The following is an 18430-nucleotide window of genomic DNA, read 5'->3' on the forward strand; positions in this document are numbered from 1 at the left end:
CTTGGTTGATGGAGATTAGAACCAATTCTTTACCCTTATTAGTGTAACAATGGATTATATTTAAATTGACCCACTCATTTTTAAGAGGTGTAACTAGACCTGGAGCTCCAGGATTATTTAAAACATATAAGTGATACGAAAAGCTTGATTTAGCAGTAAATCGAAGTCTTCTAAACATCCTCTCCAGTACACAATCAAAGGGAAATTTATTTGGAGCAAAATAAGTAACATTGCATTCACCAATCCTGAATGAAATACTAGAACCTCAAGAAGCTGATCCGCATGTCTCCGCTACTAAAATGTTTAATGAGCCCAATCACTCATCACTTAACAGTTTAATCCTCAAAGTGAGTTGTACAATCTAGGTTGTTTTAAGTAGCTGTTGATAGTGTAAAACAGGAGTGACTTGATCGTTTTCATAACTTCGATTTACAATCTGTACCATAATAAAACTAGCACTGCCATGGGGTTCAAAAAGAGTCATTGTAAGCCTCCAGCGTAATGGTCCTAAGTCTCTGCCCCATGCGGTGCCTGTCAGCATCAGCTAACAGAATAGCCCTAACATAACGATCAAGCCAAAAATTAGGTTCTATAATGATTTAATATTGTTGAATAAAGAGATTTGAATATAATATTTGTTTTATTCTGATTGGTTTGTATCAATTCCACATTTTCCTGACGTAATTTAGCCTCTTCTAAATATCTGTTTATACTCACTTAATAATATTTCCAGAGCTCATGGAATTGTGATGTCAGATGCAAACAAAAAGCATTTTCTTACTGTTGACAGCAATTCTTCTCATATTCACTGCAGTTGACTCCATTGAACCTGTTTGCTTTAACTGTCACTGCAGTACATATGAACTAGACACCAGTATCTCTTGCAAAAAGGCCATGTAAGTATTATGATCTATAACTTGTTGCCTACTTTATCCCTTTCTCTACCTTTTGTGCTTCAGGCTTCTTTTGTTCAGGCAAAATATCTTGATTTTTCATCTTTAACAAAGATCTTTTCAGAACTGATAAAACCTCATACTTTACACTGTGGACGCATAACATCAGTGTAGTTCAAGGTAGTGATGTTGTACTAGCCACTGAAGTTAAATCACATACTGAGAAATACTGTTGGTGCACTGATGCAAAGTGAGTAATACTGAATTGTTTTACAGTAATTATGTTTTTTTGTTTCCTTAAATCACAATAATTGTAAATTCAATTGAAATGGAGCCCTTTATCTGCTAAGTAAATATGGTATATTTTAAATTAAAGATGCTTTTGTGCCAGTGAAAATATATCATAATTATTGTAGCTACTTTGAATAATCTAGAGTAATCTTTAATAATTCCTCTTTTGTTACAGGTTAGAGTGGAATGGATTGTTTCAAAATTCGTCTGGTCGTCTGCTCACTGTTAAAATTCTGGTAAATAACGTACAGTAAACATTTATGATTTATCAAATATCAAAGATGGAAAAGGTTGATGGAAAAACTGTTAGAAGTTATCTTTTCTGAATGCACTATGACATTACACTTCTTCAGAATGCTACTAAGACAGAAACAGGGCACTATTGGGCTGTTTTATATCTCTCAGAGAAATTTTATTTCTCTGACCCCATATTCCTCAATGTTACAGGTAATGTACTTTTAGCTGTACATGGCCTATCATTTATTTATCATTCACTCTGTGCCTCAAACATATGTCAATTCATAATATTCTAGCTATTTAAAAATGTATCTAGAATTTCAAACAAATTCTTAAAAAACTGTCAATAAATTTAGTTTCCTTCAGGACCACCAGAAGTCATCCCTAGCCCACCATTGAAGGTAGACCCTAAAATGGGGGCGCTGATAGTTGGAATCTTATTTGTGGTGATCATGTTCTCCGGTATTTCCATTCACTGTTTGAAGCTGCACAAAAGGAGTTTACAGACAAAGAAGCGAAAGAAAGAACGCATGCAATACGATCTAGAGTGAGAACCATATTTTTTGTAGTTAAACTCTTAAGTTTTGTTTCATAAAAACAATCTGAAATCTATCTGATTATTCCAATGCCACGTGTACCGCGGTACTGACTTTCTTTTAGTTACAACATTGATCTTTCATTTATAACGTAGTGCAGAGTGCAGTCTTCCGTAAACTGTGTGGCAAATTATCGCCCCAAGATTTTGTTACGTTTCTTATAAATGTAGATTAGTTTTGTTGATTAACAGCACTTTGAGGAACTCTGATTTCGAATATGTATTCCCATCTAGCAGGGTAATGTATAATCCCAACTCGGATTATGACACCGTCGACCCCCTCTCAAACGGCAATGAGTACATTGCTCGACGAGAAAAAACGTAAAGTTTTACCACTAATCATTGTTATCCCGCTCTGTGATCATACACTGTTAATGCTGTGTAATATTTAATTGTGTACGACATGTGTAAATATTGTTGTGCAGTTGTCCGCTGGGAAAATGAACGTGATGAGCATTTGTTATCAATTCGTAAATGAATCATGTAAGTGTTTGATATGTGCACAGGGGGACAGAAAACCTGATAATGTTGCTCAGACAAAATTTTAAAAGTTAAAATATTTGAAGTAACTAAAAAATATGTATTTATCAAAAATGTTAGGGTCAAATGTAAACTACTGATCCAAGGTCGTGTAAAATTGTATTACTTAATCTAATAACTTACCAAGTGATGATTGTAATAACTTGCGTATTAAGTTGATAATTTCAACAACTTATTTTTTCCTCCTCAAAATGAACTGTAAGAATGCTGTGTTGTTGAACGTTCACACTACAAGCCATCATAAACATTAAACATGTTTAATACAAAACATTAATAATATTAATCATGTATAATACAGAATTCACTTTCATACGCAGAACAATTCCTGCTGGTCCGAAAAATTTCAAACAACAAAGTTTATTCAAATTCTTAACGCTTAATTTAAACTTGCCACAGGTCTGAATCCCGCATCCCGCTGGCCCGTTGGGAGCTCCAACATCCTACCAATATAATCCAGGAGTCGGACACGGAACTGCCAATATTCGGACCTGATCCCCGGCCTCCTAGCGATCTGGAAGAGGAGGGATCAGCATCCAGCAAGTCAGATGAGAGCATTGCCAAGTCTTCTGATTCTCTGAGTAGTTCCGAGGAGAGTAAGGAGGATAAGAAAGAGGGAGAGGAAGTCGAGGTACCAGTTAAGGTAATCCGAGGCGTGATTTTATCTTTATCTCTGATCATTAGCTTCCGTGTCTATATTATCTCTTGTAGACTGTGTAAGTGTATAATGTGTGTAGAGACGTAGAGGTTGGAATTTTAGTGTGCAAGTTTAAAACATAAAACTGTGGATATGTAATCGCATAAGTAACAATTGTAATAAGTTTTAGATCGGCCGATCTAAGCCAATTTGTACTAAACGCCTATTTAAACACTAAACCAGTACAGTTCCCCTACCTTCAGACACCAGCCCCCCGACAGGAACCCTCAACAAGTAATAACAGAGTCCACCCTGCACCCTCCTCAGCTCCAGCTAGCCCGCTTATAATGGTTCCAATAAAAGATGATAGGTTCACTACAGAGAGGTCCTGGTACAAGTCTCTTAACACCGAGGTTTGGAGATCTAATCGTTGTAACGTCTTAAAACTACACTCATTCGTCTACCTACTGTTTTGATGTTTTAAATAGATAATGTTATGTTCAATTTTGGTTGAGATATGTCACAAAATATGAGGCAAGTCAAGTAAAATATTTTCAATTTATCGGAACTTGACCTGAATTGAAGTTTGAATCTCGATTACAGGTTGTGAGCGAGTCCCTTCTATGCAACAAAGAACACGCAGCGAAGAAAGAAGAGAAAAAGAGGAGGAAATCCATGGCAGCCTCACAGAGCAGTCTCGCAAAAGGTACATCTCCTCTACCACAAACTATAATACAAGGCGCACAAGATAGAACTAGACGCCAGTGTGTAATAGAGAACCCGTACACCCCTCCCCTCACCCCTCTCTCTCACTCACCAATACCAGCCAGAACAACTCTCTCTCTTCCTCCCGGAAATACTGACCTTCAAAGAGGACACAGCACAGTTTACAGGACTTACAGTTCACCGACAGCCGACCGACATTACTTACACATACCACCGAGACGAGAGCGTAGAATCAGCATTCCCCGCCCGATTAGAGAGATTAACTCCACTATAATGGATGAAATTAGGAAAGAAACAGTTATTACCCCCAAAAAACGCAGAGCCAGCGTTGCTGGTCCTATTTTTAGTAGTAGACAAACTGATCCCCTCTCCAGTTTCCGTGACAAAACTGTTGATGATAAGTTTACTGCCTGGGTACTCCGAAACAAAATGACCCGTTCAGTGACGGACCCTGAACTGGGTGAGGATGACAGACTCTCTGACTATGGAGTGACTCCTTAGTTAAATTATTACCTGTACACTTGACAGGCCCTTGTCAAGTGTCAACCTCAAAATAAAATGAATCATCTCGTAAGAGTCAATTTATCGCCGAGTTTTGATATGTTCTGACAATTTGTATATTTTACTTCAAAATTTGAACGAACCACATTATGCTGTCTTAATAACACACAGTAAAATATCACATTTATATAAATAGACTTACTACTACGCCCACCGGTCACCACTCTGAAGTTAGCCGATCTCAAGGTCATACCTGACACCCCGACCACGAACATGACACGGTTGCTTGCTAGATCTCAAACAGATACTAACCCTCGCCTCAGTTGAAGTAGACCACAACTCTGGTGGTGACCACTACAGCTGCTGATGTATCTTGTGTAGCACAACTTGTGTAGTACATCTTGGTTTTATTGTACATTTACACAGCATATTCTGCAACCAAATATCTGGTTTGAAGATGACAACTAGACACTTCAGGGCTGACTGTTTATGTTTATTTGGCACTTCTGGCCAAGGTTTTACCTACATGTCTGCTGTACTACATGTCTACTGTTTAGCCTGGCCTGACAGGTGTAAATGTTAAAACCAGCGTATGGAAAATCACATCACTGCTGGCTTAATTTTTTGGCAAATGATAGAATCCGCTAGACAGAGATAATATTTTTAGACAGTTCTCTAATAAAATATAATAAGATGATAAGATATAAAGCAATTTTTACATCATGTATTTGTTACTTTATATCCTAATGAACTAAAGTGAGTAAAGTGCCAATAATTCTAATGTTTATTTGTTTAATTGCAGAATCAGGTACTCCACTATTGTACTAACAGTGGCAGTAATTGGTATGAGGGTAATTACCAATAATGATCAGATATTTAACGCTATCTTGTGGTTTGGCATGAAGTATGCTTACAATAATACTGTTTACCTTGCGGTATTTTTTCCCCGCAAAATGCGATAAACCGCCAATTATCGTTAAATATAGATTTAGAAGAAGTTCATCGCATTCCGTGACTGGGTTTTTGTAAAATCTTACGGAGTTAGCAGAACTAGGCGTATTGAACTTCATTAACGATCACAAAAATTGGTCCATTTCGTCACAGCTACAAGTAAATTAAAATGTACCGCCCAGCTTCGGCGCCGCGGGGTTTCTAAATATTAGTGCAATTAGCAAATGAGAAGCTGCCTTGTAGCCGGCTGTGGTTGAGGCCAGGATACTTTGAGTGTTCCTGTTCTTTCTAGATTAAATACAATATCGTCACGAACAGCACGCAATAAATCAACAACCCATGTTGTTAATTATTCACTGACTTACATCCTATACAAAACATGTTCATATTGTTCCATGACGTGTAAAATGCTGGAAAGCCTGATCCTGACTTAGTTTGTAATCTTAGACAAAAGCTTCTGATTTTGTGAGGCATTGACATTTTTAAAGTGCGTGAAAATATGGTGCCAATAATAGTAAAGCTGATATGAGACTATAATATGTATAATATATACTGTATTCTAAGCAATGCCCTCCAATTTTTATATTCTTATTAATTCTAGAAGTTCATATAATAAGAATTATTCGCAGGTTTGCTGAGGGTTGGTGATCTGGGATCTGGTGTGTTCGGATCCAACTCTCACCTAACACAAGATAAAATAGACAGGCTGACTGAGGCACACAAGGTTCTCTCTAGAAATAAGTACAGATACGGCATGAGGTACGTGAAAATACGATTATTATTAATTATAAAACTTATTTACATTAAACATAATCACTCAACTGCTTTCTCAAGGGTTTACTAGTTTTATTGAAATGTAATAAAGTAGTCGATATTTACATTTTAATCTTGTTACCCTGAAGACTACTCCTATATTTCCAGACAATAACTCCCACTCTTGTTACCCTGAAGACTACTCCTATATTTCCAGACAATAACTCCCACTTATTACCCTGAAGACTACTCCTATATTTCCAGACAATAACTCCCACTTATTACCCTGAAGACTACTCCTATATTTCCAGACAATAACTCCCACTCTTGTTACCCTGAAGACTACTCCTATATTTCCAGACAATAACTCCCACTCTTGTTACCCTGAAGACTACTCCTATATTTCCAGACAATAACTCCCACTCTTATTACCCTGAAGACTACTCCTATATTTCCAGACAATAACTCCCACTTATTACCCTGAAGACTACTCCTATATTTCCAGACAATAACTCCCACTCTTGTTACCCTGAAGACTACTCCTATATTTCCAGACAATAACTCCCACTCTTGTTACCCTGAAGACTACTCCTATATTTCCAGACAATAACTCCCACTTATTACCCTGAAGACTACTCCTATATTTCCAGACAATAACTCCCACTCTTGTTACCCTGAAGACTACTCCTATATTTCCAGACAATAACTCCCACTCTTGTTACCCTGAAGACTACTCCTATATTTCCAGACAATAACTCCCACTCTTGTTACCCTGAAGACTACTCCTATATTTCCAGACAATGTCAATAACTCCCACTTATTACCCTGAAGACTACTCCTATATTTCCAGACAATAACTCCCACTCTTGTTACCCTGAAGACTACTCCTATATTTCCAGACAATAACTCCCACTTATTACCCTGAAGACTACTCCTATATTTCCAGACAATAACTCCCACTCTTGTTACCCTGAAGACTACTCCTATATTTCCAGACAATAACTCCCACTCTTGTTACCCTGAAGACTACTCCTATATTTCCAGACAATAACTCCCACTCTTATTACCCTGAAGACTACTCCTATATTAATTCCAGACAATAACTCCCACTTATTACCCTGAAGACTACTCCTATATTTCCAGACAATAACTCCCACTCTTGTTACCCTGAAGACTACTCCTATATTTCCAGACAATAACTCCCACTCTTGTTACCCTGAAGACTACTCCTATATTTCCAGACAATAACTCCCACTTATTACCCTGAAGACTACTCCTATATTTCCAGACAATAACTCCCACTCTTGTTACCCTGAAGACTACTCCTATATTTCCAGACAATAACTCCCACTCTTGTTACCCTGAAGACTACTCCTATATTTCCAGACAATAACTCCCACTTATTACCCTGAAGACTACTCCTATATTTCCAGACAATAACTCCCACTCTTGTTACCCTGAAGACTACTCCTATATTTCCAGACAATAACTCCCACTCTTGTTACCCTGAAGACTACTCCTATATTTCCAGACAATAACTCCCACTCTTGTTACCCTGAAGACTACTCCTATATTTCCAGACAATAACTCCCACTTATTACCCTGAAGACTACTCCTATATTTCCAGACAATAACTCCCACTCTTGTTACCCTGAAGACTACTCCTATATTTCCAGACAATAACTCCCACTCTTGTTACCCTGAAGACTACTCCTATATTTCCAGACAATAACTCCCACTCTCTCCCCAGTTTGCCCACCCCGCAACATGCTGGAACCCGTCCCACCGTTATGGGAATATTCGCTGACACCGTGCCACACAACCACATACCAGCCGGAGCCACCATCCACATCACCAACCCTGACAAACGCAGAAATCATGTTCGGAACATCTTCGGGGACACTTCTGCTCCAATCAACTATAGAGACAGATCAAGATCGGTGAGTGTTTGTGTTGTACAGTCAGAACACATTAAAGGACAAACTAGAGAACAAACAACCAAACGAACAAACGGACAAACCACAGAACAAACCAAGAACAGGACCAAACTGAGACGACATTCACACTGCGTCGTACTGACTCCAAGTAAACAAACAGAGTTACATGCTCTGGTACCGACTAACTCATGTACTATAAGATCTGTCTGGGACAGGAATAAGGTTAGAACATGAGAGTCAGCAACAATTGTTACTCAACTTATGGTTAATTTTATCTTTTTCAGATTTCCCACATCTTCAATAAGGAACATTTATTCTCAATAATCAACAATTCTCAGGGATCACACTATGAAAAGGGATATGGGAGTTATCATTTGATACGAGTGTGGTCGTATGAAAATGATAACGAGATCTATCGTGTCCGTCCTCGTACTGTAAGAATAAAGTTACTGCAAGATAAATGGGGGCCTTGATCTTATCTGCTTATCTAACAGTACTCTCGAATGATCGTGGGATTTGTCTTATAAAAGTCTAGAATTGTGTGTAGTTTTTGCGGCTTCTCAGCTCTTAGTAGATTACACATTATATAATGGGTATATAATATAATATGATTATTCTTACACTAACAATTACATTTCCAGCTGATACCTTTCGACCCACCGTGCTAACCCCGCACACAAATATAATTGACATAATATGTCAATATTGTAATAATAATTATAATATTAATATTACCCACCTCCCAGGTTCAGTTCTCAGACGCCAACATAACGAAGCGTTACAACTCCGCTGACGATCTATCGGACCCTAAACCCAAGGATAAGAAACCTAAGAAGCTGAAGAGTAACCTGAAAAGCAAGAGGTTTGTGGGGCTACGCTGTGTACTTGTTATCTGTATGCTAGTTGTGCTTTGTCTGTAGCCGTATCTGATTTTACGTGATACATCAATTGCTAAATTAGAAACCTCGGTGACGTTTTAATAGGTTTAGTTCGTGAGTCATGCCAGTTTCACCATTTTGGAGATAAGGTGGCTAGAATGTTGTTGACCCAGTTATATCTGTTAAAATGGACGTGACTTTTTGAAATTATTTAAAACTGAAAGCAATTCTTGCTGAATTGATAATTCAGCGGTCAAAACCGCTTTTTTTTATTGTGTAGAAGTTCAGCAATGAAATATATATATATATCTATATATAATGTATTTTAAACTTGACGAAATCCCCCCGGCAACGGGGACAGAAGAAAAAACACTGAAAATCGACCAAAAACCGACCCTTCTTTTTGAACATAACTGATTTTTTAAATTTCCTCGAACAAAGCTTTCGACTAGCGGGTTTCTAGTAATATATATATTACAGACCGTTTGTACATACTAGCGCACGCCCTATTAAATTATCTTATCTAATCTCATTATTGCGTGTTGAAACTGTGTTTAACTGCATGCCTTGTAATCACTTTAACCTGGCATGATGTGATTCCTTGATTTTAGGTCCCACAACAAGAATAACATTGAAGTTGATGGATCTGCTCCGGATGACTATAGTACTCATAAGTAGGTTATCTTTCTGTTGGGGTTTCAGTTAACAATATTTGATCCTGCTGTTCAATTAATAATTCAAATCATTTAAATTTAATGTGTCCGCTGTTGGATTTGTGGCAGCTAATAATCTGTGTGCAATTACTTTGTTAAGTTTATTGCTAGCAACTGTTTCTATGTTAAATCATTTTTCACATTGTACAACACGTACAGTCTGTTCTGATCAAATTAAACCGGTTTTGCATCAAACAATTATCGAGTTGAGATTATCGGTAATACAATATCGTTTAAATTTCGGAAGTTCATCGCTTTTGTATCAGATCAAGCAATTTTTGTGCAAGAACTAGCAGTTAGCACGAAATATGTGGAATATTTGATAACGTTTAGCATTCTTGTCGCTACAAATTTAGCCAATAAAGATGGCAGGAGCCCAATCGGCTTATCCTAATTCATCAAACGATAACTCGATTTTTCATGAAACAGTTGCTGAGCAAATCATGTCGTGGTAATTCTAAAAGCAATTATCTGAAAACTCTAAAAAAAAGCACTGTCTATCTCCAGCACTCTTTATCTGAAGCTTTCTCTCTTTATCTGATGAAGTATCTCCTGAAACTAATCTCTCTCACACCTCCTCTCAGTGGTTCAGAACCACGCCTGTCTAGTTCCGGATCCAGTGTCTCTAAAGAGGAGAAGGTGGTGGTTAGAAGGGGTTCAGCTCCAGCACCCAGTGATCAGATCAGTCTGCCCGAGTTAGACCTGACTCCTGCCTCCCCTGTTCCCTCCCCAGTTCAGCTGAATATTGAGCCTCCCACTCCTACCTGTATAAACAACAGGTATGTGGACGGGGTACATTATATTACACGTGATGTGACAGTTTGTTTGTTTCAGGTAGACTTACGTATGTTAATTGTAGTTTTAATCATCTATTCGAGAACTTTCTAAAAAGACCCACAATTCTACAATTGTTTGGCGCCAAGGACATATCCAATTTGTTTCTGGGATTCAGGCCACAGGGATACCGGCGATACATCTCGTATAAACAATATACATGTTAATTCTATAACCTCAACCAGTGCAAATGTGTATGTAGAACTTTAAAAAAATTCGATCGAAGAGTATTTGTCAATTAATTAAATTAACGGCCAGGTAGCGCAGTTGGTTAGCCAGCTTTGCAATCGTGAGATTGCGGGTTCAAATCCCACTGCCTGCCTGGTCGTGGGGTGAGTGTCGTTGACATTCAGCTAAGGATCGTGAGTGGTCTATGCAGCCCCCCGGTCTACTCAGCCGAATACTCGAGAAATCGGGTGTGAGGGTTAAATGAGGAGCTGCACATTGCAGCAAAGTCTCGGGCGAAGAAAGTATGGTACACACTACCTTAACCGTCACTGGCTAAAAAAACAAATCCTTCGGCTTCCTGTAATTGGCTGGTTGCACTTGTGTAACAATATGGCTGTTGGAATACTCCGAAGTAAAATAAGTGTCTAGATTTAAAAAAAATCTGTACAAACTGGTGCTATATCTGTGTCAGAAGTCAGGATGTTCGAAGGAAGGATGAGGCTCTTAATTTCCATGGTTTCTTTCAGCTGCTATAAGCTGATAAAAAAACAATTTTCTACTAATTTCACGCGGTCCTCTCATAACTTGTGATTGTGTAATATCCAGATAGGAACTAGGAACTCGTTACTTCATAGCACAGTCACCGTCGGCCTTTTCTTTGTTTCTTTGGTTATGTTTATCAACCCTCCAAAGTAATCAATATTTTATATTTTTCTCGAATCATTTTACTATCAAAGTGCTGGGAATTGTAATGTTGGGCTGAAAAGAAACTAAAAAATGTAAGAATGTAACAGTGTCACACCCCAGGTTTATTGTTACACAAGTTGATAGCGACATGGAAATTGACCCGTCTTCTGGCAACCCCGCTGAGAATTGTGGTGAGTTTAATTAATGATGCTGTAGTTTGTACTTTTCAGCCATTCTTCAATCTTCATCTGCTTTAGATCTTTAATCTTTACTAATGTAATTCGTGTGTGCCATGAGTTTCTCGCCAGCACTTGAAGACGTAGCCAAATAGGGTGTCAGCGATGTTTTTTATTTATTAGCTAAGAGGATGAAGATAAGTGAACTGGAGCACCGATCAAATTAATGTTTTCAAGTGGTGTGCTTTTATTGTGTGAGGTACAGTTCTATCACACATTTTTGTTCCCAGTTTCAGAAAAAAAAGTTAAACGAAAAATAGGCTGGACCAACAGCGAGGTTCCGATTGCACCGGTTGTACCGGTCGTACCGGTTGATGTTCCGGTTGTACCGTGACGAATGTAATTTGTCGTTTTAGGCAAGATTTCTTGTTTTGTGCGTGAAAATGATTGCTAAAAATCTCAATCACTGACTTGCTCAAACATTATTGTGTTGTCATACATTGTACGTGATCTCAATTATCAATTGATAATAATTTAATGATGCTGTCCGTCTCGTGAATTTCGTGAAGTTACGCAACGTGATCAATTATTGTCACTCACATAATTTGTTATAATTATTATCTGAAATCTATACTGTCTTGGTGGGTGAAGGATAAATATTCTATCGATTACTAATCTCAATTATCAATCAATAACATAATACCGTTAACTGTGATTGGTGGAACCAAAATATCTTTTGTGATCCTATCAATTTCATATTTGTATTTTGAATCTAAATCACTTAAAAGTCTGATCACTATGATAATACTATGTCGATACTCGATACATTATACTATCTGGATTGCTACCTGTACACAGCTGTGAAAGTTGGATTCTGTTAACAGAAGCTGAACTTCCTCAAAACTTACAGCTGAACGCCAGTCGATACCATTGAATCCCTTTCCATAGTTTTTACTTTCATTTCAGATTCTACAAAGAAGCACCTAGCATAGTAAAGAAAACAGTAAATGTTGAAGAGTTGAACTGTTGAAGAGTTGAACTGTTGATTCAGTGGTAGCAGTCTAGCAGAGTATACACATACAAGAACAGCTACAGTAGATCAAGATAAGATTCTGAGTCTTCTGAGAGTTCTCGACAACCTCTTCGGCTTTAGCATCGCTGTTAGTTTGAATACGAAGCAAATAAGAATTGTACACTGTGCATGTTAGATAGAACAAACTTTTACCTTATCGGCCCTGGCCTAATAACGGACCTGACCAGTGACCCTGACAATCGAAGGCCTCATATTACTCACCTCATTCTTAATTATCAATTATCACAATTAATTCCATGCCATTCAGATGAATTCTGTAACGACTGTTTTGACAAATTTTATTCATTGTGGTCGGCAATCTGCTGGCTCCCATATTTTAATGAATGTGAAAATATGCAATTTACAGAAATCGTACGAGTTTTTAGCGGCACTAGTAAAGTCTAGAATATATTGTGTGCTTGCTTTACCGCTAATTTTGTCATGTAGGTAGTTACTTTATTTGGCTTGATTTCTACGACCAGTCAACGTTAATCAGCCTGCACACGCACATCTTCACGAATTTTTTACTAATCTTTAAAATAAATTCTGCAGTTCAGGATTACAGAATTCAGTTATTGATTATTCTTGTTATATTAACCAATAACGAGGAATTTTCAGTTGTTTTTTAACCAAATTTTGTATTTTTTCAGATGAGAGATTTTATTACCTTAATTGGTTCTCTTTCACAGTTTTCCAATTTGAATTATGTTATCTAACATAGTTGATATTGTTGGGTAGATGACGTAATGTCATAGGGGTTCACACATTACGTAATTACTTTTTGGCCAAATTTTAAACCCCCTCCCTCCCCCTCCGTAATCATTTTTAAACATAGCTATTGTGTCAAAATTACACTAGCGCAGTCATTTGGAAACCCCTATCCCCCCTCGGCTGATTACGTAATATTATGTGAACAACCGCATAGGTTCTATTTGTTTCTGAAAGTTTTTATTTCAGATATTTCTTATATCAAGTCCCGGGTTTCTTCAGAATTATTGCTATTGTGTTCATATTATTAAAATAAAGTAGAGTTGTAAGGAAAAACTGTGTTTTAGTATCTTGTATCAAAAATTCACAGATAGTTCTTGAAAATATTGGAAAATAAATGATGACATTAACCGGAGAGTTAATGTGATGCACGAAAAGCCTTTTAGCCCTATAAAAGTGGCACAGTTTCAGCTGTTTTTAAAATGTGAGTCATGTGGCACGAGAATTGCATGTGAAATGCAAATATATTCGGAGATTCATACTGTAAAACCCTCATTTACCGCGCCGGGTGTAGTTATTTTCCCCGACAACCCCAGGCCCAGTAAATTGGGGTTTAACCTAAAAAGCTTGTATTATGGGTCCGTAGCATGGATGATGCAATGCAGGTATGTATAATGAATTAGCATTTAACAACAGTGGGGCGTTACATTACACTTAACATGAGGGTAAGATAGAATGTTGTTGAAGTCTCCCGACGAAGAAAATAGTACATGTAAAATGTAATCCCTCAATTACATTGAGTAGTTTGCCTTTCTGTGAATACCCATTGTTATTGGTTATAATAATATATATATAACCCATTCTAATCCTTGGACAGTTGGTTTATGGAAACCCATAACATAATACTTTAAAATAACTCATACTAAAAGTATAAAAAGCCATACATAAGTTCAAACTTGGCTCAAGTTAAAAGTTTAGTATGTAACGTGTTGAAAACTATAAATATGTGTTAAGCCAGAAACGTCGGCATGTTGCATGTAGGCATGTTTCTTGACCAACTCCCAAGGGAATTACTCTCTAATTTTGGCAATTTCTCTGTTGGCAAGCGGGATGTTTGAGACAAATATTTGCCGGAACATGATCCCTGGTTTACAGGTCTAGTCAACAACTACTGATATATAACAATTTAAGATATTATGTGGATTCTCAGACATAATTTAAGATATTTTATAAACATATCCCATTATATTCGATAGCAGCACCCTACTCAGGTAAGTAGTGTAATGGTGTCTCCCATTGTATCCAGTTTACTTGCTCAGCTCGTACTTGTACCAATGCATGCAGGGTTAGATTAATTACTTCCCAGCCCAAAGTTGTAAGTGACAATGCAAGTGTGGAATGTATAAGCCCACTACTACATAATCCTCAACATACCATTCAAACTTTATATCATTATTATCGTGTCCCAATAAAGGAAAGTGCAGAAATAAAACTTGGATGTCAACCTATTTTACCGATAACAATTCGGAAATCTAAGAAAAAATAAGACTCTGCAAATCAAATTTATGATGTCAGAAAAGTTTTGCAAATTATGCGGATATAATAATATTAATAGAATTTTGTCAGCGCATTACTCGCTAGAAAATTGAATTTGTTGTTTAAAGAGCTATTTCTGGATTACATCTGACAAAAATGTAAACAGCATGATATAATAACGTCATTACTCGAATAAGCCTTTGAAAGGTAAGTTACTATTCTTAGACCATAAAAAAGTCTTATCACATGAATCAACTAAGTACTTCTGTAAGATAAGAAAATAGCAATCGTGTTATTTCTTGGCTTACCTAATTGCCACACATTGCGAAAGTGTGGAACGTTCAGATCTGAAAACGTCCGTACGTGACGTCACGCCGATGTATTACAACCATTGAAATTAGTAGCAAATAGTACGTGGTCATGATGTATGACTAAGTGGTCAGGTTGTGGTTGCTGTTACTCTACCTTACCTCTTTACCTCATCTCAGAACAATATGTCATGTGTCTGACTGAACATATAAGTAAGCATGATTTTAGTGCTAAACGGCTGAGAATAACCCAGAAAGGGAAATCACAGCATCTTTGGGAAAGAGTACACATCTTGTGACCCTCTCAGCTTGTGTCAAGTCTGAGTGTCCACTCTCAATAATCTGCCAATGTCATTACAGCATCAAACAACTGCTAGCCAACTACATTATGTCTTAATTACTGCATGTGAAATAATATGTAATGCATATTATCTTACTTTCCTGAGTGAAATAGAGAAATGTATCAGTCCGCAACTTATTATATTCATGAAAATCATAAAATGTACATTTATGGTTAAGATAAGATTATAAAATGGAACTGGGTCCACTGAAAACTCAAGTTCAACTTCATGTTCATCGTTTGGATTTCTACATCTCTGAAGAGCACATATTACATTTCCATGTACACAGTACACAGTGCACAGTACACAGTACACAGTAGACAGTACATAGTACACAGTACATAATACACTGTACACTGTACACAGTACACAGTACATAGTACATAGTACATAGTAAACAGTACACTGTGTACAGTACACAGTACAGACACTGTTTAATAATTGCTTTCCAGATCCACTGAGTAGACCAAACTACTGGGATTTCTCTGGCTCCGGATCCAGTGTGGACGACTGTGGCCGAGGCCAAGGTAACAACCAGCTCTCTTATCATTTTGATGTTTTATATTAAAGAATGGCATTCGGTTTCATTTTAAATTGAATGTCTGATTATGAAATTTGATTAAATTGATTTTGTTAGTACAATCTTAATTAGGGGTCGTTTACATATTATTACATAATCACTTTTTGGACAATTTTTAACCCCCTCCCCCTCCGTAATCATTTTTACACATAGCTATTGTGTCAAAATTACACTAGCGTAATCATTTGGAAACCCCCTTCCCCCCTCGGCTGATTACGTAATATGTGAACAACCCCTTATGTTAAAACTCTAATCTACCTTCAGGTGGCCAGAAGAGAATGCAGCATCTGACAGTGCCAGGTATTATAACATTCATTTGATAACTTGATATTTCCGTTCATAGATCATGGAATGCTTTGCCACAATCATATTACGTCTTCTGTCATTTGAGTTTTTCTCAGGATATTTGAGGTTCTGAAAAGTAGAATCATAGAATATAGGCTATGTAAGTTGTATTCGTTGTATTTTGTGTGGTTATTGAGCATGTTATTGTGAACTTTTCTGCTTGGTGTAAACTTGAAAAACCCTGTTTCTTTGTTAGAATTCTACCATCTGTACAGTACAGAGGGTTAAATGGATATAATAGGACTTAGAGACAGCAGCTGCAGGGACTTCATTTAAAGTTGATATTCTCCTTACTAATAATATGAATAACCACTGACCGGTCCATTTAATTTATACTTTGTAAACCTTATCAAGGCCGTCGTGTGTGACCAACTAAAGGTACAGATAACATTAAATGAACTCTTAAAAGATAAACGAAATCCTGAAAAGTTTTACCCAACACTGTGAATAGTACACACGACCATTCTAAACACGGTTGTTTAAACTATGGGTTCTAGAAAACTCGCCGCCATATTTCTACTTACACTGTCCCTTAATTAACATATTCTCTCAGATATTATGTTAAACATATTTCCACATGCACAGGTGGTTTGTTGTACCCAGGTCTGGTTCTACCATTCGAGGATCCCACGAGTGAAGGTATTGATAATCGCGGTTACTGGTCAGAATGAGATGAATCTAGGACATTGTTTAGAGAATGGAGTTATACAGTAGGGTAGAATATGAGGGTCGGAGTATAAGTGGTTTGGAGTTGTAGACTCGGGATTGCATTGTCTGATTCAAGTTTTTAATTTTGAATATTATTTAAGGGTCATTGTGATCATAATTGGTCCGTGAAATAGTGAGTTATATCTGAGTTCCTTTTAAAAATTAAGATCATTTGATAACATAACAGCTTTACAGCGATTTTAGTACCTTTCATTGATCTCTCCATTTTTTTAAACCGTGATAAGGAATTTATCAATGTTCTATCTTATTAGACAAACAGTTTTATTTATTTTACGCCGTGAATTACTTAATTAAGTTTAACTCTTTTTAGTGTTTACGTTTTTTATTTTCTTATACTATATATGGGATTAATTTTACTGGCCACTACATCACAAATAAAAGCGCTTGTTAAGTGATAAAAATGGGGGGGGCGTGGCGTTGTCTCAAATAAAAATGATACGGGCAGCAACCTAGTTAATTTAGTTTTGTGTTAGTTATTTGCAAGTCTAATTCGAATAGATCTTGCTGCTTCAAACGGGCTAACAGTTTCAGCTTAACAGATTGAGTAAATACTATATATTATTCAATGCATGTAATCTTTTACATAGTACTTTATATATTTGAGGTTTCGACTTTTATACGGTTGTATTTTGCTGTCCAAAACAAAATAACTAAGGAATGTTTACTGTCAAAATTAGATATTAAATCGTATCTATATCTATCTAGAAGTAAGGACACTTGCTTCATTTTGTAATGAAACGGAAATTCCGTTATTACTAGCAGCTCAATTTTTTCAAATCATTAAAGGGATTGGTAACTAAAATGGAATTGCGTAAACTAACTTCCTCCATTAGAATGGCTTTAACCAAAAATTATACATTTAACGAAATCAAGTATGTTATCATTCGTTTAGGTATTAAACTACAACTAAAAGGACAATCGCATTTCAATTCCTCAAAGATTAAATTTAAAGCATACAATATGTCACGGATTACGACCCAATCATATATATAAATCTATATATTTATTAAATATTAAAGCAATAATCTTTAAAAGTTAGATCTAATGTTTTCCTCTAATATTTTTGGCCTGCATCAGTTGCGAAGTTTGGCAGGAGTATTCCCTGACTTTAACCTAATCGTTCTAACCTAAGTCGGTTTTCTACTACTTTAACTTAAACAAAAGTGCACATCAGTTACATAATTAACATTAATGAATTTATATTGACTTCTCCTCCTTTTTAAATGTATGACCTTACCAACTAACATACAGAATTCAACATACACATCAGAAAGAGGGTAGCCGAAATAACTAAACC

At 36.8% G+C, this 18430-nt stretch overlaps 1 protein-coding gene across 18 annotated transcripts; it reads left to right on the forward strand.

The window, feature by feature from the left end:
• The first annotated feature begins 728 nt into the window (after positions 1-728).
• Positions 729-17161, forward strand: LOC134811422 (uncharacterized). Of its 18 annotated transcripts, XM_063818229.1 has the most exons (20): positions 729-896; positions 1018-1143; positions 1360-1420; positions 1538-1631; positions 1788-1968; positions 2251-2337; positions 2953-3196; positions 3439-3603; positions 3794-3896; positions 5998-6127; positions 7872-8061; positions 8397-8492; positions 8805-8920; positions 9548-9610; positions 10234-10428; positions 11459-11529; positions 15932-16006; positions 16324-16359; positions 16461-16504; positions 16990-17076. In XM_063818229.1, exons 1-19 carry the CDS (start codon positions 757-759, stop codon positions 16475-16477), a joined length of 2190 nt encoding a protein of 729 aa, XP_063674299.1. In that variant the 5' UTR covers positions 729-756; the 3' UTR covers positions 16478-16504; positions 16990-17076. The 18 variants fall into 18 exon arrangements, with proteins under 18 accessions (XP_063674299.1, XP_063674295.1, XP_063674296.1 ...); XM_063818225.1 differs by lacking the exon at positions 16461-16504 and having other exon boundaries at positions 16990-17161; XM_063818226.1 differs by lacking the exon at positions 16461-16504 and having other exon boundaries at positions 3454-3603; positions 16990-17161.
• Positions 17162-18430: the final 1269 nt, after the last annotated feature.

The sequence above is a fragment of the Bolinopsis microptera genome, chromosome 2, assembly GCF_026151205.1.
Source record: "Bolinopsis microptera isolate Bmic1 chromosome 2, MBARI_Bmic_1.0, whole genome shotgun sequence".
Lineage (NCBI taxonomy): Eukaryota > Metazoa > Ctenophora > Tentaculata > Lobata > Bolinopsidae > Bolinopsis > Bolinopsis microptera.

What these genes read in the sequence shown, in the direction of transcription:
- LOC134811422 (XM_063818225.1), top strand. Translation starts at nt 757, where the DNA reads ATGCAAACAAAAAGCATTTTCTTACTGTTGACAGCAATTCTTCTCATA. An exon ending in AAGTACAGATACGGCATGAG is followed by an intron (nt 6,128 to 7,871) that starts GTACGTGAAAAT and finishes CTCTCTCCCCAG; the next exon opens with TTTGCCCACCCCGCAACATG. An exon ending in ATAGAGACAGATCAAGATCG is followed by an intron (nt 8,062 to 8,396) that starts GTGAGTGTTTGT and finishes AACAATTCTCAG; the next exon opens with GGATCACACTATGAAAAGGG.